Source organism: Anarrhichthys ocellatus, unplaced genomic scaffold (genome assembly GCF_004355925.1).
Source record: "Anarrhichthys ocellatus isolate YVR2014 unplaced genomic scaffold, GSC_Weel_1.0 scaffold4, whole genome shotgun sequence".
NCBI classification, from domain to species: domain Eukaryota; kingdom Metazoa; phylum Chordata; class Actinopteri; order Perciformes; family Anarhichadidae; genus Anarrhichthys; species Anarrhichthys ocellatus.
Genome location: NW_022280034.1, coordinates 7157834 through 7185819, shown reverse-complemented (window position 1 = coordinate 7185819; position 27986 = coordinate 7157834). Strand labels below are relative to the sequence as shown.

The following is a 27986-nucleotide window of genomic DNA, read 5'->3' as shown; positions in this document are numbered from 1 at the left end:
TCACGTGATAATCCAAGCCAGTACATTAGTGCGTGACTTTCACCAGTGGGTCTGTTTACAGCTGTGTGAGGTGGACTCGACAAGACAGCTCCTCGTTGAAGAGTATGAGGAAGAGAGATTTATTCAGCAGATGTTGGGACATGTTATAGTGTAACACATCGCTTTAAGTCCGTTCTCCACACTTCCGCACAGGTAAACTCCCGCTACGCTGCCAGATTGTCACTTCTGAACGAACCTGCTCAGTAAGAAGGAATGTTGTTTGTAATTACACACAAAACTGCTCCGTTATCTCAGCTCAGGCCTGATAACGATGCACGTCTTTCTCAATGTGCATCCCGCAAGATCACTTTGCAAACAATATTTGTAGTGCATTTTTTTTTTTTAACAGGCAATGTGATGGTCGTGCTATGTGGCTAGCTAGCTACGACTTTGAACGGTGGTCCGGTTTATGGTCAGTTCGTTTCCTCGTTTGCAGAATGAGGCGTAGAGAGAATAACGAGCAGTTGTTTTATTTACTTAGCTAATCATCATGCGACTACTTCTGGAACTGTATGGTGTTTTGAAGCTACTTAACTTCTGTAGAAATTATAAGTGTCATTGCAGAATGGCTGCACACTGTTGCCTCAGGGTTAAACAGGCTGGAATGTGAAAGTGTTGACTCGTTACAGTGTAATGAATGAGTTGCGACATCAGCGGGAGGTTTTAAATAAGAGAGCTCTTCGAAAAGCTAGTAAATCATTCCATTCACACAACCCAACACACCAAGTAAACATAACAGAAGGCTCACAGAGACACTGCAAGAGTGTATTGCAAGCATGCCAATAGTGATGCAGCAGTAATAAACATGGTTAGGTCATAAAAACATGTATTTATTAGCAAAATAATTACTTATTCAATTAACTATATGTAACCTGTAACTATTTGCATCCCTATATCTTTGTTTTAAAATCTATTGATGGTGTAGTCTGTACTTGATTTAAAGCAATGTCTTTGCACGTCAAGCAATAGGTATTTTCTCAAAATCAGAGTTTCCCAAACTGTTCAGACCATGTATCACCACCAAACCAAATCTCCCGTGCACCACTCCCCACTGCAGATATCAACAATCTAACAATAAAAGAGCCACCTCGCCTTTACAGCCTTTATATTCCTTTTGGCCCTGTGACAATACATCCCAGATTGATGTAGCTAGCATAGCAAGCATTCTTTTAAATCACAGCCTCGTCTGCTACCGTTTTTTTGACTTGTCTTGCACTTTCCATCCCTTCCAGAGTTCACCCACTCTACAACAGTGACCCAGCAGATACTGTGACGACTGCGCTTCCCTGTGATACCAGCCAGGAACATGTCCATGTTCAGCACGGGCATCCTTGTGCTGACGTCTCCTCTCCACACCCTCCCCTTGCGCATCGCTCCCGTGCTCAGCTCAGCCGCTCAGCTTGTGGAGCGCACGCTGTACGTCCACCTCAACCCCGGGCTGAACCTGGGGAGTGGGAGCCAGCCCCGACCGGTTTTCCTCCCACCGGCAGTGGACCTGTCCACGCTCATTTCCCGCCTTTACAGCAATGCAGCTGACGTGTGCGGGCACCTGGATGTCCGTGTTTTGCTGACCAATGTCCGCACTCAGTCAGCTTCCTGCAGCGGGACCGCGATCCCAAACTGCCCCTTCCCCACGCCACAATCTCTGTCTCACTCCCCGGAGGTGGTGCTGACAGACTTTCCTCTGCAGGACCCGGGTCAATCCCACCAGGTCATGCAGTGTCTGCAGAGGTACACGGGCCACTGCTACGTCTGCAGCCCCAGCATGCCCTCCGTGCTGCTTCATCCACAGCTAGTGAGGCTGCAGGAGAACCGGGAGGGGCTGAAAGAGCCCGGAGAAGAGGCAGAACCCATGCAGACCTACAGTGACGTGGTGGTAGGGGGGACGTTCGACCGGCTCCATGGGGCCCACAAGACGCTGCTCAACATCTCATGCCTGCTAGCCAATAGAAGGTTAATTATTTGTGTGTGTGACCATGCAATGCTGAAAAGTAAGTCGTTAATTTTCAGTAATTCTATTTCAGGAATGCGTATTCATGATGAGAAGGCAGCCCCCCCTAACATCCTTTTCTTCCCGGCTTTAGAGAAAGTGCTGAAGGAGCTGGTGGAGCCCTACTCACTGCGGGCCCAGAGACTACAGGAGTTCCTGCAAGACATCAAACCCTCACTGCAGGTGGAGATCATGCCCCTCGAAGACCCCTATGGAGTTGCTGTGGTTGACCCCTTGCTGCAGTGCATTGTGGTCAGCGAGGAGACTAGAAGGGGAGGCGAGGCTGTCAACAAGAAACGCATTGAGAACGTGAGTCAGGAAATCGCAGATACGCGTTGCCGCCTTTTCCAGCTTTGAATACATACAAAATTGTACACTGGAAAAGTAACAAAAATAATTATACTGTGTTATTTGTGTTTTGTCATTATCTACAGCTGATTTAAATGCAGCATTGTCTTTATTACAACCGTAGTTTAATTAATTAAGGTTTTCTTGGGCAGGATTCTTTACCAACATATTAAATTGTGTGTCACAGGTGGCCCTTTAAACATGTGATGCTTATGTCCGTATCATTTTAACCCTCCTGCAGTTTTTTTTTCCCACTGCTTGTTTATGTGTATGTGTTTGAATGTAGATCTGTCCTTTTATTTTTGTATATGTCAGGACATATCTAATCTATTCTGAGAGTCTTAAGAATTGCAGTGTAAAGAAAGCACAGGCGATAGTTGTAGTGCACATTTTAATCCTGGGACAGCAGTGGAACTTGTTTTTCCAGATATAGGAGACACTAGCCCGGATATGAGCAGATATTTGATGTTTTGTGTCCTCTGCTTCCTAAATCAGGGCCTTCGTCCTCTCATCCTCCACGAGATCCAGTTGCTTAAAGATGCCCACCACACTGAGACAGAGGAGGAGAAGATCAGCTCCTCCAGTCTACGCTCTCGACTGCTGGGCACCCTCCTTACCCCGCCTAAAGTAGGTCATTTAAAAAACAAAAACGGATACTAACAACGGTATCGTGGTGGCAAAACAACGAAAATAATGCATATAATTGAAATAAAAGATTAGTCTTTCTTTCCATATGTAAAGCTCATTAAAAGGGTTGCCATTTAATTTCATTCAATTCAAGTTTTCAATAAAGTGTACGCCTGTGACGAAGAAGAAGAAAACATCTCATTCAATTTGAATTCGATTATACGTTAAAAATATATATAACTTCATCAGTCCTTTTCAATCCTGTTGAAATTAAATTAAATTCCTTTTCAGATGTTTAAAAAAACGCTCTGCACAGCCTCCAGCCACCAAAAAGTAATTGCCAAATCATGCTCTAATTTGCATTCGATTTTTGTTTCCACCCACTGAAGCAAAACATGGAACCCGTTTTTCTCGCGGCCTTTGAGCAGATGAGGGAAAGTGTTTTCACACAGAAAGTGACGCGGAGCATTTTGTAGCAGGCACACAGATCCGTCTTGAGAAACCTCTTAATGTTTAACCGTTCTAATGGGAGCCGTCTCATTCGGGTAAAATAGTAAAAGCATTTCTTTCCGGTATATGCCAAAGTACAATGTCTTTCTAGAAGTACTAAGTTCATTAGTTTTGCAGGTTTACTAGAAAGGAAGATGTGAAACAAAAATCTGAAATGAACATTTGCGTGCGCTCTTTGTTTGTCCATGCTGATAGACTATTATTACTGTTATCAGAGAAACAATGAGCTCCTCTGCAGCGAGTATCTCTGAGCAGGCCTGACCTGTTTTAGGAGTGGTTTGTGTATCGTCTTATCATCACCTCCACCCAGCCCTAACCCTATCATCACCTCCACCCATACATTCTTGACGCTCTCATGTTTAGTGCTGCAGTATTCGGGTGTATACCCTGCGCCCATGTATCTCCTGTTTCCTCTGCACTAGGACACGTCCCATCTCGCTCCACTTCCGTACGTGATTGGCCTGACGGGAGGCAGCGGCAGCGGAAAGAGCTCCATCGCCAGGCAGCTGGAGGCTTTGGGCGCCGTCCGGATTGACTGTGACAAGCTGGGCCATGAGGTGTACCAGCCCGGCACTGCAGCCTATCGCAGAGTGCTTGAAGAATTTGGGTCAGGTGAGGAAACCTTTGTGTGCGGAGGACCGGTTTGGCTGTGGTTAGAGATGCGTCATCTATCTGCTTATATCTCACACTCTATCTGTTTACTTTTGATGAAATCTAGGACTATTACTCATCTTTCCATTGGCTTGATTTTTCTGTTAAATGTTAAGATGCATGAAGTCTCAGGTGTTGCAGTGCAAGAATGAGTTTTCTCTTTGTCCCTTTTTAGATCTTCTGAACGAAGATAAAACCATCAACAGACGTGCTTTAGGAAGAAAGGTTTTTGGAAACCAGGTAATAAGACAAGTATTAATAGTGTTCCAGCGCATCACAACAAAGAATACACCACTGTGTACAGACAATTTACCAAAGGGGCTGTTTTTGTTCATGCAGGAGCGGTTAAAAGCCCTAACGGACATTGTATGGCCTGAGATTGCACTTCTGGTGGAGAACAGAATCAGCCAAGCCAGAGAGGAAGGTATGAACTTTTAAACGTATAAATCTTAGTACTTTAGAACTCAACATGTCCCTAGTATTTATGGGTATAGGCTGTTGGTGTTAAAGTGTTTTCTACCCTGTGTAGCAGTAAAGTTTTTGTGTTCACCTTTTCCTTTACTGATACACAGATGATAACGAAACTGTGCTTTGTTTTTGGAAGAGATTTCAACGTGCATGTGATCTTTTTGCAGGTGAGCAGGTTTGCGTGTTGGATGCAGCCGTTCTTCAGGAGGCCGGCTGGACAGACATGGTCCACGAGGTCTGGGTCACGGTCATCCCCGAGGAGGAGGTAATATGCTTGTACTTGCAGTCCTCAGTGGAACAACCATGGAGTCATGTAGCGATGCCACGGTGACGTGAGTTTTTGTAGGGAGTTGTGACATTTTTGGTGGTGTGTGCGTGTGCGTGCGTGCGTGTGTGTGTGCGTGTGTGTGTGTGTGTGTGTGTGTGTGGGGCGCTATCACCACGCACTGCAGTCATCCATAGTTTGCTTTTTTGGAAGGTATCACTGGGTGGGTGCAAAAATGTGAAATTTGGGATTCTACACCTCGTTATCCTAACCCATCTGCCTCCCCTTGTTACCCCTCCCCCTCTCAGGCGGTGTTAAGGATATCGGAGCGAGACGGTTTGACCGCAGAAGATGCCCTGCGTCGTCTGCAGAGCCAGTGGTCCAACGGCAAGCAAGTAGCGCACGCCAACGTGGTGCTCAGCACGCTGTGGGAGCCCGAGGTCACTCAGAAACAGGTCAAACACTCAGCATGCCATTAGAATAGGGTCTACACATCTGCTCTACAGCAAATCATTTGATTGTTTAATACAAAAAAAATGTACTCCTGTAAAATAATTCTCCCACTGTCTTTTATTTTGAAGGTACTGAAAGCTTGGAACCTCCTTCAGGAGAGGCTACAGCAGAGACCAGACGGACATGTGTTGGTCTCTCCATCATCCCAGCTGTGAGCTGTGCATAGAGAACAAGCATGTGCACACAAATGACTGATCCACATAAGGAACAGTGCCTTAGAAAGAAGTAGGCGCGGTACAAAGCTCTCTCGCTTCTTTTACCAAGACTCGGTGCCTGGTTGAGTTCCCACAGGTTTTTAAAGTGGTTTAATTTTAAGATGCTGAGTTAAAAGAATGGATGGGTGAGGAAAAATAACTTCATAAATCATCCCAGACAAAAGGTGTTTTCATGCAAAGATATTTTTTTAGGAATAGCATGTCTTTAAATAGTTACTCTTGCTCAAATGATATGCTCAACATTCATTTCAAGACCAAAACTCTCTGTGAAGTCTAATGTTGTGGGTGGCTCGTCAGCTGATGACACTTTACAAGTTGTCCTATTTTCGTGTCCAAGTATAATTAGCACGAATGTACCTTTTAAAAGCAACTAATGGTCAGAGGAAAAGGAAGGTACCATATTGAAAGATTGCACTAGGTGCCACCGTTAAATCATATGAATTAATGTTTGTGTTCATCTTTATGGTTTTTTGGGGGGTTGGGAGAATGTTTTAACAAGTTCACTGTCATCTTATGAAGAATTGTAGATTATCAAACAAGCTACTTTGTATTTAAGAAGTATGTGAATAGATTAGAATATTTTGTAATACGAGTAGTTGTCACGTTCAGATACAATAGGCACTTAAAAAAAAAATTGACACACTGTACATTGACTAATAAAGGAGACTGGATAAAAGACATTACGGTAAATCAAGCGGACGTGAAAATAATTTTACATCCATAGATTAAATGTTGAACTCCTGAATTGCAATCTAAGAACGAGCCCACTTAAATATTTATACACACACACACACACACACACACTTGGTAAATTTCATGTCAAATCCTGCAATTAAATTACAAATCAATGTTTACATAATAAAATACTGCTTAAATTATTCCTTCATATTACAAGGATTGTCCAATGAAGGGATATTTGGTCTTTGATTTCATATCATCTGGAGATCCAGGAGAATAGTTAAATAATTTGGAGTAACCTTAAATGAAATGTTGACAGTGTTCTCACCCATTTAATGTTTGTTTATAAGAAGTGCTGTATGTTCCTTAATAAAATAATCCCAAATAGTACAGTACTTTATTTATGCTTGTCTTGGAAAAAAAAAAATACCACTTTTAACCAATTTATTTATGAACAATATTTAAATGTGCAAAATGTACAATTTCCATGCGACTTAGTGAGTGAACGGTGCCGAGCTCAGCCACTGTGGCATGATATCACCTTGTTTCTGTGCAACAAAACTTTCCATGGTAGCTTAACATGCTAAGAAGACGACTTGGTAAGTGCGCTATAGCTGGTGAAAAAAAGGGCTTTGGGTATGCGTGTCCAAACTTTGTTATCCATCCACTTGATGGTAGAAGACTTTTCTCTCTCTCTCTTCCCCCCCCCCCCTTTTTGCCTTGAAATTATGTGTAAGCAGCCCTTTAGTGTGGTGGTGAAGAACGGTCCATCCGTCCAAGCTTTGTCAAACCACTCCTAGCAACCTTCTCCGGAGGAGTCTCCATCCAAATGAAGGAAATCTTATATTGTTGCCTCCACTGGTTGTTGTTTTTCCACACAATCACATCTCCACTTTCAGTTTGGCAGAGCACATGGCTTCCCCCAGCTTGTTGCTGGCCCTGCACACATAAACCCCAGAGTCAGAAGGCTCCAGATCAGCCAGAACCAGAGAGCAGAGCCCGTCTTCATGCTGCTCCATCGTCACTCTGACTGATCCAGACACCGGCTCGTCATTCTGAAGCCACTTCACCTCTGGCTGCGGGTAACCTGGGATTGAGACAATAAGACCTTATTTCAGAATCAGGAACATCACATAACATATTTCTATATGGTTTTCATGTACGATAGCTGATCTCGATATATACAACAAACAAAGTGTTCAATATTCCCCAAGCCTATTAAAGTTGCTTTTCAAGATGTTTCGGATGAAGCCGTTTTAAGTTGAGTTTGATATTTCAGTTCAGCCAGTTTAGATCTCATTCTACTGAAATCAGAGCTTTTCAGACCACGTTGTCTTTTCCGCTTCCCTTGTATAATGTGGTGAGGCATTATCTAATGAAGAACAGCACAGTTCTGTCACTCTACCGTTGACGAGGCACGTAAGCCGAGCGGTTGCTCCTTTGGGGAGGGTGGCGTCCCTCGGGGTCCGCTGGAAGCGAGGTTCACTCTGAAGCTGCATATCCAGAGACTGGATGGCCTCCTCTGCCTCTTGGCTCCAGCCTGGCTCTGGATGAGAGGGAGGATGATGATGAATAAAACAGAAACAAGGCTTTCCAGATCACAAAAGGGTAAACTTGAAGTGACAATCGGAAACTGTGAGTCATCTGCCATATGCATGTAGCTCCAGGACATAGGAGGGCAGTGTGTGTGTGTCTTTTTATCGGCCTTACCCTCTGAGGAGCTGCCAGGAGAGTCTGGCCTGTTAGAGAGATTAGCCATCCGCTGTAGGGCCAAAACAGCCTTGCCAGTTTTCTGGAAGTTTATAAAAAAAGGACAAATGGCACTGGATGGCAAACTACACTAACCAAGCTTAAGGACTATATGGGACACAGGATTGAAAGGTCATCACAGGGAAGCATTGATAAGAAAACTGTTCATTTGTCCAATGCAGGGCTAATGGCATTTTAGTCATTTTTCAGCATTACCTTCCACTTGCGCTTGGCCAGAAAGTGTTTCATCTTCCCCTTATTGAGGGACTTGGTGGGTCTGCGGTTCAGTGGTGTAAAAGAGACCATCCAGGGGTGGGCGAGGGCCTCGGTACATGACAATCTGCATCTAGAGGGAGAAGCAAAGGCTGTCAAATGCCGGCAGTGTCCTGTGCTGACTGTGGATTATCTGCATAAATAAACTCCTGGCTCTCCTCGAACAATATTCAGAACTGGCCATGTGGTTTGCACATTTTTTGCAAATTGTTGCAAATGTCACATGGAAGACTTTGCTCATACTCTTGTAGCTGCTTCTCATGAGTATTGAGCTTGAAACAGTCATTGTATCACAAAGTGGTACTTGAATCAGAGCAGCTTGTGAGCACATTTATCACATCGTGTAGATCAGAATCACAAAAAGATGAAGGGAAAAGCAGACCGACCTATGGTCTTTCTTCAGGAGGGAGCTGATAAAGTCTTTAGCCTCATCAGAGATGTCCTCAAAACTCTCCTCGTCAAACTCAAACTGGGCAGCAGTCACGAGAGCTAAAGTCTCGGCATCGTTGTTCCCCTGGAAGGGTGATTCTCCACTGAGCCTAGGTCACCAAACAATTCAACAATGAAGAACACGTGTCATGTTTCTGCAGAGAAGAGATTGGTACCCATTCACAAATTATTTTTTTAATTGACCAGAGGATAAATTATCTGTCTTGAATTTGTTATTCCCTCAAATAAATTGCCCACTTTAAGAACTACAATACTAACGTTATGGAGGACTGTAGTAATACACCACCAGGAGATGGCGCCAAATTTGAATTTGTAGAATGATTTAATTTAAAGCACTATAACCATTGCTCGACTTACAAGATGAAGCAGATGACTCCGAGGCTCCACATGTCGGTCTCCAGGCCCACAGGCTCATAGTTGATCACCTCGGGGGCCACAAACTCCGGCGTGCCGTGCATCACCAGCAGAGGTTTGCCCTCCTCTGAAGAACATTCAGACAAGAGTAAGCAATTCAAAACGTCACCCCCGAATGTTTTGTGTTTTTCCCCCCCATTTATGGCTACAGTCATCTCTAAATAGACCACCCAGTCTGGAGATGCGGTTGCTGGAGCGTCACCAAATTTACTGCCCGAATAGGCTTCACAGCTTTGCTGAGTCGAGGTAGTTGTTTAAAAGACTTAGTGCATTGTATATACATCTAGGAATTTATAAACACTCCTTGACGTTATCTTTAGTTACTGGCATGAATTAAAATGAGTGACCCAGTGTTGTCAGGAAACCCACATTCAGGGGTTGGAAAATCACAAAAAAAAACAAAAAAAACAACACTATATTTAAATTTGATGCAGTTTTCTGCAGCCCAAAAAATATTTTTAGTGCATTTATGTGAACCATAGCAGGAAGCATTTTATTCTGCATGCACAACTTTGAATGGCGCCTCATCGAGACCCTCGGATTTCCCTAGATTGTAACTTCTACTGGAATACACAAAGGAAGTGCCACTAATAAGAATACACACTGGGTGATTTATTCACTGTCCCTAGTGAGCAGCTGCAAACAATTTAAAAAAAATAAATAAAAAAATAGAAAGAATACATCCTGTGTTCGAAAGAATTGCCCTCTGAAAAAAAAATTTTAAAAAAAAAGTAATTTTGGGAATTCCGCTTCAAATTGACCACAGTAGGACACTTTGACACAGTTTCCACAGATCCAGCAAACTCACCCAGTTCACTAGCCAAGCCAAAGTCGATGATCTTGATCCGCGTACCAGTCGTATCCACACAGACGATGTTCTCCGGTTTGAGGTCCAGGTGGACGATATTCTGCTTGTGAACGTACTGCATGCCCTCCAGGATCTGCTGCATGTAGCGGGCGCTGGTGGGCTCCGTGTGCTCGAAGTTGTCGTCCACGATGCGCGCAAAGAGCTCCCCGCCCGCAATACTGGGCAGACAAAAAAAAAAAACATCATTCAGGTCCATGCTTCAAAAACAACCCATAACTGCTGTAGTGAAAATATTTGATGCAGACCATCAATATGAAGGCATATAGTCTAAATCATACAAATTATTATTGTCACCGTGCGACATCTGCAGGTGACACCAGATACACCATGATTCTTCCAGATCAAAGTCACCTTTCCACTCCTCCATTACTTACTACTCCATGACCATGACCATCTCAGCACGCGTTTCATAGGCAGCCAGGCATTGGGACAGTTTCGGGTGGTGAAGGCTGTTCATTATTTCGATCTCTTTGCGAGCTGCCGTTCTCTCCTTGGCGGTTCGGGCTCGGTAGAACTTCCCTGCGACCAATTGACCCGTGTCTTTGTGGGACATCCGGAACACCTGGCCAAACTTCCCACTGGAAATGTTCAATCCAAAACAAATATAAAAAAAAAAAAAAAAGCCAGTTATCAATTTACTCATATGCAGCAAACATGCATGAGAATCTGAAGTTAAAAGTTTGTTTGACTCCATGCTTACACTCCCAGCTTCTCATGCACATTGTAGTGGTCCTTGGCCTTGTGTTTGGTGTCAATGGTCACCGTGACGTAGGACTCGGACTCTTCCTTCTTTTTTTCTTCTAACACAAAATACACACAGGTGAGAAATAAGCATATCCCTCCTCCTCTCAAACATTTCACAAACAGAAACATATCACTTACCTTTAGTCGCCATCTTGACACACTCAGACTCCTGGCTTGGTTCGCTGACCCCTGCTGAGTTGTAGGCTCTGACACGGAAGCGGTACTGCCCATGAGGCTCTAGGCCTAAGAGGACGTGGTAGGATGTGTTTTTACAACGACTCGTTGCTTCAGTCCAGCTCTCGGGCCTGTCCTGGTCCTCTTGTCTGACCTCCACCTTGTAGCCCAGCACGGCTGTGCCTCCGTCGTAGCTGGGACCCGTCCAGGAGAGGACCAGGGACTCAGTGGACAGCTGGGAAATAACAGGTTGGGATGCTGGTGGGTCGGGCCGGTCTGAGGAAAAATTCAAGAACACATATATATTTTCTCATATACCAAGAGACGATGCAACGGGTGAGTCAAGTAGCATAATTTGGTGCTTCTTGGAGCGTTTTCCTTCCTTCATATCTGTGCCTGCATTAAAGAAACAACAAATGCCAGTGTTGCATCATCTCAAGTCACTGGAGAACTCTGATAGCTAAATAACTAACTGTAGACCAAAGTGAGTCTTACCAATGACACCGAGGGAGACGGTATGCTGGGCAGAGCCTTTCACATTTCGTACTACGACGGTGTACGAGCCGGTGTCCTCTGGACAGGCCTGAGAGATCTCCACGTCGCTTTGTGTCTCACTGCTCCGGACAGACATCCTCGGCCCTCCGACCACCACCTGAAGAGGAAGCAAGGTGGAAGTACATGCCAAGACATGAGCCTTTACTGGTGCAGAATTTCATAAGTGAGAATGTAATGCATCAAACAATGCCAACAACCACCGGGACCAGTATCCACCTTGTTCTTTTTGTAAATCCAGCAGCAGGCCACAGGGACAGAGCTGCTCCTGAACTCACAGTGCAGTCGGGCCTGCTCTCCTACCCGAACCTCCACCTGCTCTGGTGGGTCTACAAACTCCACCGGAGGTGCTGGGGATAAGCAAAGTTGGTTTAATTGACAAAACATGACCGCATGCATGATGTGCAATACATTTCAAGCTTTCATGTTGCAGTGCCCTCTACTCACCTTTGCTGGGGACTTTTGTTTGCAGGTTGGTGTCTCTGTTAGCTGTGGGGACTGAAGAAGAAGGTGGATTTATAGGTGTGTGCCATTATACGCAGGTTTGAGAAGTGTCTAACCAATCACATGCGAGCAGTCATGTTTGGTTGCAGAAGCACTGCAATCAACAGACAGCCAATGCGAAAAAGGGAGGCTCCATTTTTAGTAAGCACAAACATGTGTGTTGGTTGGCTGCAACAGGTGAGTGAAGTTTAAAACACAATAAGTATGTTTATTAACAAAACCTCTATTGTCAGCGTATTTATGATTCATTTGCATTATTTGGAAGAAGACATTTTAAAATATGTAGCAAGAAGAAAGGCAGAAAGAAGGAAGAAGTGCAACATTACAAATATTTTTTTCGGAAGCTTAACATAAGTTTGCTTTGTACCTTTGTCTTCTTGCTCTCTGTGCTGGCTTCTCTCTTTAGAAGCTGAAGACAATTCTGTGTTTTTGGGTGACCCAACCTTGAACGTGACTTCACTGTGCAGCTGGTTGCTTGTTCTGAGGATTTCCTTTGTTGCTGTTATCAGCAACAAAGAAGAAACAGGTTTACTGTACACAGATCGAGTGAATAGGATTCATTCAAGGACAGGTTGGACAGTATGTGATGTGTGTGAGCAATTTCTAACTTGACACTTTACCCCTGCTTTACCTGTGATATGTAACACAGCGCTGCTTGAGCGTTTCCCAGCAGTATTCTCAGCTACGCAGGTGTACAACCCATCATCTCCATGTGAACACTGACTCAGAGTTAGACTGGCCACACCATTTTGGAAGGAAGTATTACTTGAGTGCACCCTCTTACCTACATGACAAAAGAGGACTGATTACTAAATATCCTTCTAAATACAGGATGTTGTGGCTCGACCCTTGCTCATAATGGAGGTGGGGGTGGACATCTTTCAGGTTTGATAATCAGACATTTACCATTGTGTAGCCAGGAAACGCTCAGAGGTCGACTTCCTGTGATAACACCTTGAAAAGAAGCATCCGTCCCTTCACAGACTGTACAGTCCCTGAGCGGTTGTCTGAAGTGAGGCGTCTCAAGCACCTGGACGGGTGTCCGTCTGGAGTCTGAGCAGAGTGGAGAAGTTTGGTACAATGGGTTAGTTTTCAGATGAGTGTTTCCTCTACCGCTGACCAACCAGGAAAAGCCATTAGCCAATATTTTAGTGGAGAGTTATGAGCCTTTCCGCCCCAGACATGACGTGACTGATCAAACTATAGACAAACTTGAAATGCACCGTGTGGTGGATGTCAATGCAGTCTGAAAATATAAGAACTGCAGCCTGATGTGGATGTATGGTATTCATCTGTTTTACCTCCAGGCAGAGCAGCACTAAGTTCCAGTTAATCAGTTACTTGTTGCTGTGTCTACTGGAGTATGTTAGTTGTGAGTGCACGCGTTGGGAATTTGACATGGTGTTTACAAGACTTCCCCACCAGATGGTGTGTGCAAACACGCACATGTACTTTGGTGTGTGTACATTTCGGGGGGGGGGGGGGGGGGAAGGGGGAGAGGCAGTTTGCATGTCACCCCTATGCACCCTGAGTGCCTAAAGATATTTCTGACAACAGTAACTACAAAAACGACACACTTCACAATAATCGCGTGATATATAGCACTATTTTGAGAAGTAGCCCAAGGGGAGCTAACCACAACGTATGCGTGCAATCTAACAGACTCCAGTATTCCTGGTTCCCCTGATAGGCTTTTGCAATGCCCGCATGTTAAGGATTCAAGTTAAAAACGTATAAAACATGAGGGCTGCAGGGGTCTGAGGCTTTAGATGAGGTGCGAATGTGGTAAATGTTGTGAATAGATTCCAGTTCTGTTATAGAAATCAGAGTGACGCATTAAAAAGCCAACTTTTCTCCTGTTCTTCTCGTCTTTACCTGTTGATGATGAGACTCCCAGTTTGTTGTTTCCCATGAACGTCCTCTTGGTTGCATCCGGCCCATCCTCTTTTTGCTCCTCCACACAGAAACTTCTGGCTTGAGGCTTGAGGGCCAAACGAAAAGTGGACACATAGGTCTTTGGCTTCCCGCCATCCTTCTCCATCCCGAAGTAGAAATGGAATATCCACTCATCAGTCAGGCCTCCTCTTCCTCTCTTGGTTGTGGTATGTAAAGCCGATGTGTTGAAAAGTCGTCCTGTCCCTATTCACACATCTTCTGACAGGCTAACAGGAGGAGCCTCTGTTTTCAGTCGGCCTCTGAAATCACTGCCCACCCTCGGCCCCCCCCCCAGTTCTCAGGAAACAGCTCTGTTTTTCGGAAGGCCAATTAAAAACACACATGTCCAGCCCCCCACTGTCCCTCTGCACTGAGATCACAAGGAGAGAGACACCAAAAGTATGAGAGAGTCAGGAAATGTGTGGGAGAGACAAAACATTCAAGCTGAAGAGAAAACAGAGGGTACTGAGGTGGACAGAGATAAAAGAAACACCAAAGATGTATAAAAAGCATCTTTTACCTGGTGGCTTTCCTCATAAAAACTGCTTCTCCTTTCGGAACGTGCTTGCACATTCCCACCGTCAGCTTCTTTTAGCCATTTTACCCCCTGTAAACACCTATTCCCTCTAAACACTCGGTGGGTTGTGCAACACTGCCAGAGTCACCGCAGGAATCAAGAGAAGCCTGTAGGGCAGCTTTCTGCGTGCATTCACTCCGCTGCTGTGCGACGGACGACATGTAGAGAAATCACTGAAGGGACTTTTCCTTTCCAGGCCTTTTGAGTTTGAATGAAAGTGGAGAAGTGGGGTGACCGCAAACAGCAAGCTCCACATGTAAATGAGACGCCTTTAATTCCATTGAGATGTAAATAGAGATGGTTGCTGGCTGGGTGTGTCTCCAAGGTGTGCTCTCATTTACCTTTTGTTGCATGATCGTTGACTACAGACTGGTTTTCTCTTATCCATATTCAAAGCAAGGGAAGATAGTTGATATGAGTTTTCTTTGTCTCTGCTACTGTTCTGAAAAGCACTTTTACACTACACTGTCTGTAAAAGCCTCACTGACTTGAATTTTATTTTTATTTTCAGAATACAAGATTTTGTCTTCCATGAGCATTTCTCTGATTGTTGCTCATATTAAGTTTTAGTTTTGTTGGTGAAATTATTTCACTTTTGGGGATCAATAAAGTTCATTCAAACTATATTACGTTGTGTATTTATTTGTTAGTCAATGTGCTATTCAGTACACTAAGCCTATGAGCCGTTTTAGATAATTTACAGTCTATAATTACTTACTTTTTTATAATATTATTATGCTTGTTAAAGTTTTTCAAGTTGTGATCCAAGTAAATTGACATGTGGCTTTGATATAAACCACAAATGAATATTACATTTTGGCATTGGAATGCGGAATTAACAAATGTGGCTGATTAGTTATTAAGACAAACAAACGATTATTGTGTAACACGCAATGCTACAATACTAGTGGTTGCATGACATTGTTTTCTAAAAGCTACCCTCAAACAAATGTGTTTATATGTTGTGGTTCCAAATAGACACGTTTCACTCAACAGTGTTCAGTGCAGGAATGTAAGGAAACAGTTGCATGGACTGGTATGTGTAAGTAGTACCATATGGGGGGAGGCACGTCATTTAGACTACAAACATGTCCCCTGACCCTGAGAGCATGTTGATTGATGACCCAGATATGGAGCAAAGCTTAACTGTTTACTGGCTAACGGACTCACGCTGTCCACTTCTAAGCTCTCGGATATAAAGAAAAGTCACAAATGCTGCTCACACATGCACAGCTTACTTTACACAGATGTGGTTCAAGAAATAAATTAGACTGATGTAAGGCAGAGAGCAGTTGTAGAAGCATATTCCTTTTCAGGCTGATTTATTAACCAAAAATGTAGATAATGCATTTGGACGAAATAACTGATGAGTCAGATCTGAAATGTCTAAAGATAAAAAATAAAAGACCATCAAAACACATGACATCACCCTGGAAAAATGTGCTGCTACTGCGGAGGACAGGTCCTCTAAGCTTTGGCACATTCCTCAGAACGAGCCATATAAGGTAAAAAGCTACATCACAATATTATACAAACTTGAATGCATTTAGCTGAACTTTTTGTGTACCCGTATTCGGACCATTTCACGCTAGAAAGTCATTATTGTACAATGAGCTGATGATAGCCCCACATTCCCACTTCTTTCCTCGACAATTATCCTTATCAGACGGAAATCAAACAAGGTTTCTACCAAGTCTTGTGGAATTCAAAACAGGAAAAGTGGGAATTACAAAGTTCCCCAACTATGTTAATCGTTGTACTTCCTTTTCCCAAGAAGTCCTTCAAGACACGCACGGTGTTATCCTGTTCCCACAAACTCCTTCAAACACATGCCATACTCCATCACTCCATTAAAGTGAAGGGATGGCAACCCAAATGCCCATTTTAAAAAAGTGGAACGGGGCCCTCCTGTGGTTGTACACCTCACGTTGCAGAATTGAGCAAATCTGTCAAACGGCATCGGTGACCGTGCAAAAGACGGTCAAAACAAAACCACTATAAAGTCCACAGCAGTTTGAAAACAACGAAATAGATTGCATTTATGAGAACTGATGCTCAACTGTTATCAAAAATATTCATCTTCTGTCTCTTCAGCATGAAATTTCTTTGCAGGCAAATAAGACCAAGCAGATACGGCCTCGTGTGCCTCGTGTCAGTAATGAGCAGAAGACAGATAAAACCACACACTCGTGTGTACACGTAAATGGCTTGTCCTCTATAGCAGATAAACTGTGTATGTCCTTTGAATAAAAGAACCTTCAACCTACAGTCTGTTTTGTCATGATCTTTCCCTCGCATACATTCAAAGAGCCTACTGTGATTCAGTGGTTAATGAGGACAGAGAAAGTTCTGACACTGTCTGGAATTAGAAAGCAGCATGGTCCGTCACAGCCTGATGCACCCTGGCTTGAGCTCTAAGCAAGCGGGAGAAAAATGGGGGATAAAAACTCTGAGATGGACAGAGAAAAAGACATGATGGATAGAAAGAGATGTGGGGAATGGAATACACTGGCAGTGTGTCACAAGCATCCCGGCCACTCACTCCACTGTGAAAACGATAGATTATTGTGCTGCAGCCAGAGGCCTCGGTCCTCTTCCAGCCGGTGGAGTCGGGTTAGGCTTCCTGCGGCTGCTCATGTTGGTGGAGAAGCTCGGTCCTCAAAAGGATGGAAGAAGCCCCGAAGCAAGTTCCAGTATAGACGACTCCATGTGCTCAGACACTTTGAACTGCGACGGAAAAGAAACGGAATAAAGATTCATATTCTCTTGATATTTTATCTGTATGTTTATCAAATATTTTATGTGGGATTTACCGGAGGAGCTAATTAGTTAATAATTGAACAGCACAGTAAAATGTGACAGAATAGCTCATAAGATATACTAATGGGGATTTATTTTGAAAAATGATCCTCATAACTACAAAGGGGAAAGTTTTCCACAGCTAGCATAACTAAATTACAATTTTTAAAACATGCAACAATACTTCTCTCGGTTATTGAAGACATGTCACAAGGCCTCTCCCGTGATGCCGAGCTTTGGCTTTTGTTTTGACCCATTAGGAGTTTTGCAAACCGGCGTTGGTGCCCTTAAAATGAGAGTCAGAAAAATGATAGTTATTATTATATTTTCAAAACAAGCTCATCCATTGGGCCACTATTCACTTTATATTCCTAAAGCACATACAGGCTATAACCTGATATTATCATATTTTATGGTGCTTTTCGCACTTCATAAATGTTACTATTCAAATAGTGTAACAGGGACGTTGTGTGTCCATATCAGTTGGAATTTTATCAGGCTGCCTGTTCATTTTAATATGACACACTCGCTACTGAATTACATTTAGGTGCTCAGTCTGTATCTCTTCCACTTAGACTGAGGAACGTCTGCTGTTTTGTCTCTGTCCTCAGTTTTATTTTTCGATTTTTTAAATTACAAACTTGGATATCCTGCAGCAAGTGTGAACAATGTGCACGTTTTGCAGCGTCAAATGTTGCTTTGTTTTCTTCAATCTGCTTTTCTTGGTAAGTAATGTGGATAATTCTCTTAATGTATGAAAGTGTTTGGAACATGAGTGATAACACTGACGATGCAAATAATGAATAGGAAGAAATTAAGTGAATAAAGTAACATTAATTAGTTGTAGTAGAAAAACAGTATTAATTGTGTGAATTGAAGGCTACATTGAATTTATCGCACTATGGCAAACATGCCCCGCCTCAATCTATCAGCAAATAATTAGACACACTTTCTATTTTCCTTTTTGCAATGATTGAGTTCCACACTGCAGCAGGTTGGCAGTGAACTAGCATGAAATCAGCAGCAGAATTGGGTTTAATGTTGTCGTATAAGCACTCTGCATTAATGTCCCGTTGTTAAATTTCTTTTTCAGGCATCTGGGGTCGCTCTCATCATCATCGGAGTACAGGAACACTCCACATACTCGCTGTTGGGCGCTTTTGCATTGCAAAGCCTGTCTAAAATCGCTATAGTCCTCATTGCAGTGGGGGTCGCTATAACCCTCGTCTCCGTGTTGGGCGATTTGGGGGCATTCTTTAATAATAAGTCTATGGTGTCTTGTGTAAGTAACATAATGCTCCCTAATGAGGTAAATGTCTACTCATAGATTTGATTAAAAGCATGTTTCTGGGACAGTTTTGGCACGATGATGGATGTTATTATTTTCAGATGAATAAATGAAGACTCTGCTCAGTCACCAGGAATGTTTCATAAATGTGTCACTGACAGTTTTGTTGAAAGGTTTTTGATACGGGACATGACCTCAACCGCCGCTCACTCAGTTTCTTTATGAACTAGTTCATCTGTATCCTGATCATCATTATCATTCTGGAGATACTCACAGGGGCTGTCTTTTACGTGTTCGGCAAAAGGGTGAGACGCTTTAATCCAAAACATTTACAGTGCTCCTAAGGGCGGACAAGAGGTGGTTTGCCATTGCAATAAGTAAAGCTCTGGTGCCAATCTTCTTTATTATCCCTGTAGACTGTCCTAAAGATGAAGAGCGCTATCGACAACAAAGCACAAACGGTGATCCATGACTACAGCCCAGAGAAGAGACACGCCATCGACAAAATCCAGGAAAAGGTGATCCGCAGAGATTTATGTTTTGTATTTGCAAGAGGCAACATGAACCCAGGGACATAAATACTCTAAGCCACTATTGACAGCACATTTGCCATGGCTTTTTCGTGGTTAGCACTGTTAGCTATGTGCCGCGGGCGCAGGCGTCGCCATCTTGAGAGCCGTCGAGAGGCAACAGAAATGCTCCCAATCTCGTATTATGCACCGTTAAAATGAAACTGTAGACAATGATTCTGATAATAGTAAAGTGCTCAGTCAATCATTAATGGAGAAGCAATTATATCCTGAATAATATCTCCAAAAAATATATAATTAAAATTTGTATCTATTGTACACAGATGATGGTTTTGGCACTTCATTTTAAAAGTGGAAAACCCACTTTTCTTAAATTTCAACACAATAAACTTTGAAGGAAACAGCCATATGCAGATATGTGCTCTTAATTGGCTTTATGCTGCACCATGTATAGACAGTTTCACAACGTCTATAGACGTGGCCTTAGTGCACTCTTTGTGTGTCGTGATCCATGTTACAGTTCAGGTGCTGTGGTGCACACGGCCCCTCCGACTGGTCCAGCAGTGTGGGCTGGGAGGACCACGATGCCGTGCCAGATTCTTGCTGCGTGGTGAAGAGTCCAGAATGTGGCAAGGACAAGGAGAAAGCACACGCAAAGGTACACACAAAGGTCTGCAAGGAGAAAGTTCACAGCCATTTCATGTCGTTTCTGTGAACAAATGACACATGACGTACTTCGTGACCGTTTGCTCCTCCTCAGGGTTGTGTCAGGGCCATTGAGATCTTTATGTTGAAAAACCTGCTGTGGGTTGCTGTTGTCTGCATTGGTCTTGGAGTCACAGAGGTAAATACATAGCTGATATATCAAAAGAGACAAAAATCCCATGTAATTCCCTGGATGATTTAGTCATTTACAAAATAATCTATATGCAGTTTCCAATAATTTGCATGGTAAGATATTCATGTAAGCAATGGTAATGCAGACATTTGAAAAGTAATGGCAGGAATAATGATAAAGCCTATCTCATCCTGTTCGCCCCAGGTGGTGAAGTCCAGAATTAATTTGATTTCACAGACAAAGAAAAGAACCTCTCTGACCCGTCTCTGAGTTCATTTGCTGCTAGTAACTTACAACCTTTTCTACCCATTACAGGTTCTTGGAATAGTTGCCGGGGTGTTGTTCTGTCTGAACATAAAACGAAAAAGCTACGAAAACATGAGCTGATGCGTCATCGTGGCCCAGCACAGCCGACTTCTCACATCACGGACACATTTAACCGGTTTTATTTGCTTTTCTTGTCTATTCTTTCTCAAATTTGACATAAAGATAAAAGGTGTAGTTCATAGGATCGAGTCACTGATATGTTTGAAAACAACCCTGCATTGCTTCTTTCTTACTGACAAATGGAAATCTTTTGGTCTATAATGGCCTGTTATAATCGTCTCATGTTTAAATTTCATGCTACTGGGAATATTTTCAATAAATGTGTGATACGTTCTGGTTGAGTGGTTCATGTCTGCGGTCGAGGCTAAGAGCCACAGGTCATCATGTTATTGCCATCTTTGAATCTGGTCTGAGTAGCATACTCACAGTAACTCCAAATAATAAGCGGTAGCCACAAAATGAGATCAGTAAACTGGGAAAAAAGGGACAGAATATCAACCACAGGGAGTTGAATTTAATGAACAGGACCCTCTTGCATGCTGCTGTTTGGTTCTTTGGCTTGTGTCCAAACATGTCCATCACATGTATTTCAAGGAGTTTTGAGCAGCTCATCCACACAGCATTTTTGTCCTTGTCAGACCTGAAGAGGGCTGAAGAGGTCCAATTATATTTTACAAGACAAAAAAAAAAAATCTATTGAGAAAATGTCTTCTGTTAATTAATATTTTTCTTTGGGTAGATCTAATAAGTCATACGTTTAGGAGAAATAATTGTTATCAAGCACGGATGTAATACTTTAAGTAATAAACTACATTTCCCGGAAGCCCCCTTCCGGAAATGCGTCCGGTCTCAAAATGAGTCCGACAACCACGAAAAGTAATGTGTGCGCCATCAACCAAGAAAAACTGAAGAAAAGAAAAGTTCATCAGTAACATTGAGACTAAAATCAAAAGGTAAAGTAACAGTTGTATTACGATATTATTTACGACCAGCACCAGCCTTAATATCTGCAGTGTAACAAACCACACGAGCTAAGCTAACAACAGACTGTAAATGTAGCGTGTAGCTAGTCGGCTGGACCTACAGCTAACGATAGCTGTTAAGGCTTAATAGTGTGTTAACATCCAACTGGGAATGAAGCAAAAGTACAAAATATACTGCTTAAGTTGGCTTGACACTGTTGAGTAAAATACATTAATTAATTTTATATTTATCATTTAACAACTAGCTGAGTAGGCCTAAGTGTATGTTCAAATTAAATTAAAGTTATCCTCTTTTTGTTATTTGTTGAGCAGCATGTCGGAGGCTTTAATCAGGCGAATCAAGGAGCTGGAGGCCGACCTGGAGAAGCTCAAGTCCCAGCTGAAGGAGACGAGTGAAGCTGGAGATGACACAGAGCTGATGTCCGATCCATCCCCGAATGAAAACACAGACTGTAAATCTAATACCAACACCAGCAGCAGAAAAAAGGGTAAGAAAGCGAGCAAGGAGCGTCCTTTTGACTTCTCTGCCAACCCTCGGCGCCACGTGGCTCTGCGGCTGGCTTACCTGGGATGGTCCTACCAGGGGTTTGCGGTTCAGGAGAACACGGACAACACGGTGGAGGCCAGACTCTTTGAGGCTTTGCTAAAGACACGGTTGGTTCAGGACCGACAGACCTCCAACTACCACCGGTGTGGTCGTACCGATAAAGGAGTCAGTGCTTTTTCCCAAGTGAGTTTAAGTAATGAGGAACGGTACCATTAGGCAGCAACATAAACAAAAACAACATGACAGCCTGCGTACACTAACACTGTCTTTTCTCCACAGGTCGTAACCATTGATTTGCGCTCCACACAGTTTTGTGGAGGACTGGGCGTTGCAGTCCCTGAACATGTTGTTGTTAGTGCCAAGACCAAAGCTACTGCCTCTGAGCTTCCATATGTAAAGATGCTGAACAGAGTCCTGCCCCAGGACATTAGGATCTTGGACTGGGCACCAGTAGCAGAGGGTTTCAGCGCACGCTTCGACTGTCAGTCACGCACGTACCGGTACTACTTCCCCCGCGGATCGTTGGATGTGACGTCGATGGCAGATGCTGCAAAAAGGTGGGTGGAAACACAAAGCGTTGAACCCTGATGTGTCACAACCTCGAAGTCACAGTTCTGATTTTAGGGCCTCTTAACACCCAACAGATACGAGGGCACCTTTGACTATCGTAACCTGTGCAAAATGGATGTGGGCAACGGAGTCCTGCAGTTTGAGAGGACCATCCTGTCGGCATCCGTCCAGCCTGTGCGGCCTCAGCTCATCCCCAGCACGGACCAGTATGACCTCTTCATATTTGAGATCAAAGGACTGGGCTTCCTTTACCACCAGGTATTTTTCTCTATAGGTTTTACAGCTCTGCTCGACGATAACTGATGTTAATTTAAAGCCGTTCCATATACATTTATGATCAATGACATTTGCAGTCTCTTACTGCAGCAAATTTCCTGTTGTGTCATGCTGCAGGTACGATGCATGATGGCACTGCTTCTCCTGATTGGGCAGAAACTGGAAGCCCCGGAGATAATTAATCAGCTCCTGGATGTTCAGAGCAACCCCAGGAAGCCCCAATACAGGTGTGAATATATGACGTTTTCCATATCCTACACAAGTTAAAAAAATAAATCCTATGTTCCGGCTTATTCAATGATCGTAACAACCAAACAGTGAAACTACAATTGCATCTCCTGTCTTGTCTCTAGCATGGCGGTAGACTACCCGCTGGTGCTGCACGACTGCCACTTTGAAGGTTTGAGCTGGAAACAGGAGACCGAAGAGGCGACCCACGTCCTGTCTGCACTAATACAACACTGGACCCAGAGTGCAGTCAGGACCCACATCCTCCATGGGATGATCCAGGGTCTGGAGTCCATAGGTGAGAAAGAAACGGACCCGGACAACCTCAACACTTTTAGTTTTAGCCTGACGGATAATAATTTTGGAATCTAACATCTGCCCAGAACAACATCCACAACAGACCATGTATACTTTTTTCCATTTAATGCATTAGATAACTTCCCTGTTAACAGATTACATCCCTATGTATCCTTTAAATACTTTTATTGGACCCAGTTTATTATACCCAATCAGAATGTCAACTGTATATACATTTTTTCACTTGTTTCCATCCACAGGTGGAGTGTCCTCTAACCATTGCTGGCTAGTAGAAGGCAGCAGGCAGAAAAACTACCGGCCGCTGCTGGAGCGTCCGTGCTGCGAGAGCCTGGAGTCCAGAATAAACCATTTTGTGAAAAGAGGCCGGCTGGAGCTGGAGGAAGGGGAGAATGGGGGTGAAATGGTGCACAGAGGGAAAAGGTCCAAACATTCCCGCAACTCCTCCGGTCTGCCTGTACTGTCAGAGATGCCATCGCCAAAACAAAGTACAGATCAACAAGCTGAAAAGGTTCTCACAGGAGAATGAACTTGGCAGAAATATGTTTTGTTGATGCGAAAACATTGTTTATTTCGTCTTATGGATTTACTTTTTTTATTTCATGAAACTGTTTGTATTTTCATTCATGCAAATCTTTGTTTTGCTGTGAAATAAACACGTTTTTGGAAAAAAAAAGTGTCTGCCGTTGAGTTTGGTTTTCAATGAGCGAGGCGGACCTAATGTAACAAACGTCGGAAGATGTTTGAGGTGGCACTCGTCAAGCTAGGTCATTAGCAATCAGTTGTGTAACAGTCAAGAGTTGCAGACAGCAATATCTAACAACACGACTGTCGCCAACCTTTTGTCTTAATTGCGTGTTTAACCGGACGACGCGGAAATGGCTGCCACCTCGTTTCATTGCATATTTATAGCGACTCTGATCCAAGACTTGTGCTAACGTTAGCTTGTTAGCAATCCTGGTTGTTTAGCAGTGCACCACCACTGTGGCTCTACACCTGACTGGACTCGCGCGCTGCACATTCGGTGAATTAAAGGAGCATAACACGATCACGAGGCAAGTTAAAAAAAGCATTAATACTTTAAAGGAAGTCTTTTGATAACTGAGACAAAGTAACTTAAATGTGTTTGGAAACAACCAGTCGTTCTCTCGTTGATTCCAACGTTAAGAAGCCGTAAAGCCTGTTCGGGGTTTATTTTGGTGTTAAGTTAAGAATAACTTCAAAGCTGTCAAACAGACCCTGGTTTACTTCTTAGACATGATACATAACCTGCGTGTAGCTCAACGCCTCCTCAGCAGGGGGCGTGTTTTTATACCTCATGACACGTTTTTTAATCTGGAAATATTTGGCACTTATGGTTCTCTATTTTAGGTGTTTGTTTGTCAAATATTGTAACAATTCCCTGTTTATTGACACTATTGTGTGTGGGTATATACATAACTTGCTGTTTTTTTTTTTATTAGCCTGTTTGTCATTTTTTTTATTTACTTTTATTTATTTCCACTTGAAGGAAAAAGTTCCCTGATATTTTTTTTATTTTTTTGCACTGCTCTTACTTACAAACAAATCCAGCTTTAGCCAATCGAGTTGTTTCTATGCCAGCATTATTAATTGTTTAATGCATTTCTCTTCCGTCCCCATAAACAGTTGCAGTAACAGTACTACTACTGCACTGCTTGAATACATCTCTCCGTGTCTTTGCCTCAAGATGTTCCTGGTGGGGCTGACGGGAGGCATCGCCTCGGGGAAAAGCGCCGTGTCTTCAATGCTGCGGGAGCTTGGGTGCCCCATTATTGATGCAGATGTTGTGGCCAGGAAAGGTAGGCGAACATCCCCCCCCTCATCCGGCTTGAACCCTCAAATAATAATAATAATACATTTTATTTATATAGTGCTTTTCATAAAACTCAGACACTTTACATTAAAATCATCATATATAAAAGCAATGCACTAAAAACATAAAATACACAATAGTGGTCACACATTAAAAGCAGTTTTGAACAGGTGGGTTTTGATTTGAGATTTGAATGTGCAAAGGTCAGTGCAGTCTCGGATGTGTTTGGGGAGAGAGTTCCAGAGGGAGGGGGCAGATATGGAGAAGGCTCTGTCACCCCATGTCCGGTGCTTGGTCCTGAGTGGAAGAGACAGGAGGTTGGCATCAGAGGAGCGGAGCCGACGGGATGGAGTGTGGTGGTGAAGCAGGTCGGTGAGGTAGGAGGGGGCCTGATTGTGGAGGGCTTTATGAGTGAGGAGAAGGATTTTGTATTGGATCCGTTGTGGGATGGGGAGCCAGTGGAGGTTCTGGAGAACAGGGGTGATGTGGTCACGGGAGCGGGTGTGGGTTCACACAGATGTGGGATTTGGGATTCGCTCCTATGGCTCACATCACTGACTTTAACAATGTTTGTTATTATACTGAAGGGCTAACAAAGAGGCCAGGCCTGTAGGAGGTTCATTAAGACAAATGCATGAATCACGACGGCCGTCTCTGTTGACTGCAGGGACGATGATGTAGTTATGTGGTGAAGATAAAAAGGTCACAGATCTAAGTGTACAGTTACTTTTATGTAGGAGAAAACAAACATAAGGCTTTATGCTAAAGATGTGATTGAGTCCGTTACTAAATACATTTAGATTATCACTCCAATACATCTTTAGCTTGTGTGCCATTGTTAAACATCTTACACTCACTGGTTTCGTCTATCAATCTATGTGCGAAAACACTTGTTTTTTTAATTTGACACATTTCTTTGTTAATTAAAACGAACAAATGTTGTCGCCCTTTCTCGGTAATAGTCGTGGAGCCGCACTCTCCTGCCTATTCCCGCATCGTCTACCACTTTGGGCCCGAGATCCTGCTCGAGAACGGAGAGATTGACAGGCAGAAGCTGGGTCAGCTCATCTTCACCGACGAGGAGAAGAGGAAGCTGCTGAACTCCATCACCCACCCGGAGATCCACAAAGCAATGCTCAAAGAGATCCTGCTCTACTTTCTCAGAGGTGAGGGAGGAAGTCTGGCTCAGTTATCTGGTGACCATGAACAAGGAGGATTGTTTACTGAAAGTGAGCCACGGCTGGTTCGTAGTGCAGCAATCACTTCAGAATTTAAAAAAACAAAACGTACTGCACCTGTCATGACTCCCACTCGTTACATTTATTCTTTAGCAACTCGAGATATCTCAAGTGCCTTAAAATAAACTAAAATGTACTTGATTCTGTTATTTGTCAGTGTAAATGTGTTGATACTAATTGATTCTTCTTCTGTCTCTCAGGGTACCGCTACGTGGTGCTGGATGTGCCCCTTCTCTTTGAAACCAGACGTCTCACTCAGTTTCTAAACCACACTGTAGTAGTTTACTGGTAAGACCACCGCTCACTTTTCCCCCAGTTCCCCCGTCACTTTAACTTTTTTTGACTGTTTGTACACAGGTTTCACATTTTAAATCATTATATTTTGAGCTTGTTTGTGACAGAAACTGGCCATTAAGCCCAGTTTTTTGTGAGTTTTTGGTTACCTCTCTCCAGCCCTCTGTGTGCCTTGTTAGCATGACTCACCGCCTCTGGATGATTTTTTATTTTTTTTTTTTTTAACAAGGCACCATAAATAACCTCCATTGTCTGTTCCTTTTCAGTGACCCTGCCACTCAGCTCTCGCGCCTGATGCAGAGGGACGGCCTGACCCAGGAGCAGGCCGAGCAGCGCGTGGCCGCGCAGATGCCGCTTAACGAAAAGCGCGGCTTGGCCAATCACGTCATCGAGAACTCGGGCGGCCGAGAGGACGCCCACCGGCAGGTGCTGCGGTTGCACACGAAGCTGGAGGACTCCATGGACTTCCTCTTAGTGAGGGTCATTGCTATCGCCGCCACCACCGGTCTGGGTGGGATGCTGCTCTATGCCGCCAAGATCCTTCTGTCCTAACAGCAGAGATGAGGGGAGGAGAGAGTTTGGTCCAGGATCTGGTGAGGGAGGAGTGTGTGAATAGAAGCAGGCGAAGTCACGTCGGGAGGTCCCCCCCGTGCAATTTACTGTGAGATTAGTTTCACAGCGCCCACCACTACAGTTCAGTGGTGGGACATGCTCTGTTTGCAGTCAACACTGGCTTACATTATTGACACACAATGCACAAATGTGGTGTGAAGGGTCTGAACGTGCAATTTCAGTTGGTTTTGGGACACCTTAGAGTCTCAATGCAGATACAGCGATCACAGTTCGGGGCCTACTGTCTAAGCTTTTTATTATGGGGCAGCAGTCGACACAAGAAAAGTCAAAACTGATAATTGAAGATTTTTTTGTTGCACCTTTTATACCCTGTGGAGATCTCCAAATGAAACATTTTGGGTGATGGCATGGATTGTGAATAAAAAACACGGGCCGCAGAGAGGAAACAGATTTACATTCTTAACAGCTGTCGAAGTGCAGAAGTCAGAAGTGGTTTCTGTACTTTTTAGAATTTGTTTGCAATCTTCCACCTCAGTTGTAAGTAGAAAGAACCAGCGCCATCTCCAGTGATGAATACGTTTTAAATTGGTTGCAATACTCATCGTAGAAAAACACAATAAAATGCCCAATATGAACGATCCGATGCCAACAGAAGATGTTGTGATTGAATGTTAATGACCTGTATAATGAAGATATATATACTAATGACCTGTATAATGAAGATATATATGACAATGTATTTGATTTTTAATGGGAACAGATTGAATTTACATGAACTAACAGACTTTATATATATATATAT

The 27986-nt window shown here is 43.5% G+C and overlaps 5 protein-coding genes across 7 annotated transcripts; 4 read left to right on the top strand and 1 right to left on the bottom strand.

Annotated features, from left to right (window-relative positions):
- Positions 1-9: 9 nt before the first annotated feature.
- coasy (CoA synthase) lies at positions 10-6694 on the top strand. 2 transcript variants are annotated; one of them, XM_031843640.1, is made up of 10 exons: positions 15-192; positions 1272-2030; positions 2124-2338; positions 2873-3004; positions 3937-4126; positions 4341-4405; positions 4505-4589; positions 4801-4898; positions 5207-5353; positions 5480-6694. In XM_031843640.1, the coding sequence occupies exons 2-10, from the start codon at positions 1346-1348 to the stop codon at positions 5564-5566; spliced, it is 1704 nt and encodes a 567-aa protein (XP_031699500.1). In that variant the 5' UTR covers positions 15-192; positions 1272-1345; the 3' UTR covers positions 5567-6694. The 2 variants fall into 2 exon arrangements, with proteins under 2 accessions (XP_031699499.1, XP_031699500.1); XM_031843639.1 differs by having other exon boundaries at positions 10-192; positions 1272-2338.
- Positions 5612-14665, bottom strand: LOC116381462 (myosin light chain kinase, smooth muscle-like). Its single transcript, XM_031843638.1, has 18 exons — positions 14488-14665; positions 13908-14337; positions 12939-13085; positions 12664-12816; positions 12400-12531; positions 11976-12026; positions 11748-11878; positions 11472-11628; positions 10941-11252; positions 10759-10858; positions 10433-10636; positions 9999-10216; positions 9134-9257; positions 8713-8865; positions 8270-8399; positions 8015-8096; positions 7710-7850; positions 5612-7391 (listed from the first exon to the last, which is right to left on the bottom strand). Exons 2-18 carry the CDS (start codon positions 14071-14073, stop codon positions 7186-7188), a joined length of 2607 nt encoding a protein of 868 aa, XP_031699498.1. The 5' UTR covers positions 14074-14337; positions 14488-14665; the 3' UTR covers positions 5612-7185.
- A 3246-nt stretch (positions 14666-17911) lies between these two features.
- Positions 17912-20658, top strand: LOC116381790 (CD63 antigen-like). The gene is made up of 7 exons (XM_031844223.1): positions 17912-18068; positions 18437-18625; positions 18862-18936; positions 19048-19149; positions 19682-19819; positions 19922-20005; positions 20315-20658. The coding sequence occupies exons 1-7, from the start codon at positions 18012-18014 to the stop codon at positions 20384-20386; spliced, it is 717 nt and encodes a 238-aa protein (XP_031700083.1). The 5' UTR covers positions 17912-18011; the 3' UTR covers positions 20387-20658.
- A 524-nt stretch (positions 20659-21182) lies between these two features.
- On the top strand, positions 21183-23832 carry pus3 (pseudouridylate synthase 3). The gene is made up of 7 exons (XM_031843950.1): positions 21183-21279; positions 21622-22039; positions 22136-22413; positions 22501-22684; positions 22820-22929; positions 23056-23228; positions 23488-23832. Exons 2-7 carry the CDS (start codon positions 21623-21625, stop codon positions 23772-23774), a joined length of 1449 nt encoding a protein of 482 aa, XP_031699810.1. The 5' UTR covers positions 21183-21279; position 21622; the 3' UTR covers positions 23775-23832.
- Positions 23833-23890: 58 nt separating this feature from the next.
- Positions 23891-27964, top strand: dcakd (dephospho-CoA kinase domain containing). Of its 2 annotated transcripts, none has more exons than XM_031843793.1 (5): positions 23891-24300; positions 24893-25065; positions 26042-26245; positions 26518-26605; positions 26878-27964. In XM_031843793.1, the coding sequence occupies exons 2-5, from the start codon at positions 24954-24956 to the stop codon at positions 27161-27163; spliced, it is 690 nt and encodes a 229-aa protein (XP_031699653.1). In that variant the 5' UTR covers positions 23891-24300; positions 24893-24953; the 3' UTR covers positions 27164-27964. The 2 variants fall into 2 exon arrangements, with proteins under 2 accessions (XP_031699653.1, XP_031699652.1); XM_031843792.1 differs by having other exon boundaries at positions 23892-24300; positions 24954-25065.
- Positions 27965-27986: the final 22 nt, after the last annotated feature.

What these genes read in the sequence shown, in the direction of transcription:
- coasy (XM_031843639.1), top strand. Translation starts at nt 1,346, where the DNA reads ATGTCCATGTTCAGCACGGGCATCCTTGTGCTGACGTCTCCTCTCCAC. An exon ending in ACAAGAAACGCATTGAGAAC is followed by an intron (nt 2,339 to 2,872) that starts GTGAGTCAGGAA and finishes TTCCTAAATCAG; the next exon opens with GGCCTTCGTCCTCTCATCCT. An exon ending in CCGAGGTCACTCAGAAACAG is followed by an intron (nt 5,354 to 5,479) that starts GTCAAACACTCA and finishes TTTATTTTGAAG; the next exon opens with GTACTGAAAGCTTGGAACCT.
- LOC116381462 (XM_031843638.1), bottom strand. Translation starts at nt 14,073, where the DNA reads ATGGAGAAGGATGGCGGGAAGCCAAAGACCTATGTGTCCACTTTTCGT. An exon ending in TGGCCAAGCGCAAGTGGAAG is followed by an intron (nt 8,097 to 8,269) that starts GTAATGCTGAAA and finishes ATAAACTTCCAG; the next exon opens with AAAACTGGCAAGGCTGTTTT. An exon ending in GCTTACGTGCCTCGTCAACG is followed by an intron (nt 7,392 to 7,709) that starts GTAGAGTGACAG and finishes TCTCAATCCCAG; the next exon opens with GTTACCCGCAGCCAGAGGTG.
- LOC116381790 (XM_031844223.1), top strand. Translation starts at nt 18,012, where the DNA reads ATGTGCACGTTTTGCAGCGTCAAATGTTGCTTTGTTTTCTTCAATCTG. An exon ending in ATAAGTCTATGGTGTCTTGT is followed by an intron (nt 18,626 to 18,861) that starts GTAAGTAACATA and finishes TTTATGAACTAG; the next exon opens with TTCATCTGTATCCTGATCAT. An exon ending in TCGACAAAATCCAGGAAAAG is followed by an intron (nt 19,150 to 19,681) that starts GTGATCCGCAGA and finishes TCCATGTTACAG; the next exon opens with TTCAGGTGCTGTGGTGCACA.
- pus3 (XM_031843950.1), top strand. Translation starts at nt 21,623, where the DNA reads ATGTCGGAGGCTTTAATCAGGCGAATCAAGGAGCTGGAGGCCGACCTG. An exon ending in GAGTCAGTGCTTTTTCCCAA is followed by an intron (nt 22,040 to 22,135) that starts GTGAGTTTAAGT and finishes TTTTCTCCACAG; the next exon opens with GTCGTAACCATTGATTTGCG. An exon ending in CCAGGGTCTGGAGTCCATAG is followed by an intron (nt 23,229 to 23,487) that starts GTGAGAAAGAAA and finishes TTCCATCCACAG; the next exon opens with GTGGAGTGTCCTCTAACCAT.
- dcakd (XM_031843793.1), top strand. Translation starts at nt 24,954, where the DNA reads ATGTTCCTGGTGGGGCTGACGGGAGGCATCGCCTCGGGGAAAAGCGCC. An exon ending in AGATGTTGTGGCCAGGAAAG is followed by an intron (nt 25,066 to 26,041) that starts GTAGGCGAACAT and finishes TCTCGGTAATAG; the next exon opens with TCGTGGAGCCGCACTCTCCT. An exon ending in CACACTGTAGTAGTTTACTG is followed by an intron (nt 26,606 to 26,877) that starts GTAAGACCACCG and finishes GTTCCTTTTCAG; the next exon opens with TGACCCTGCCACTCAGCTCT.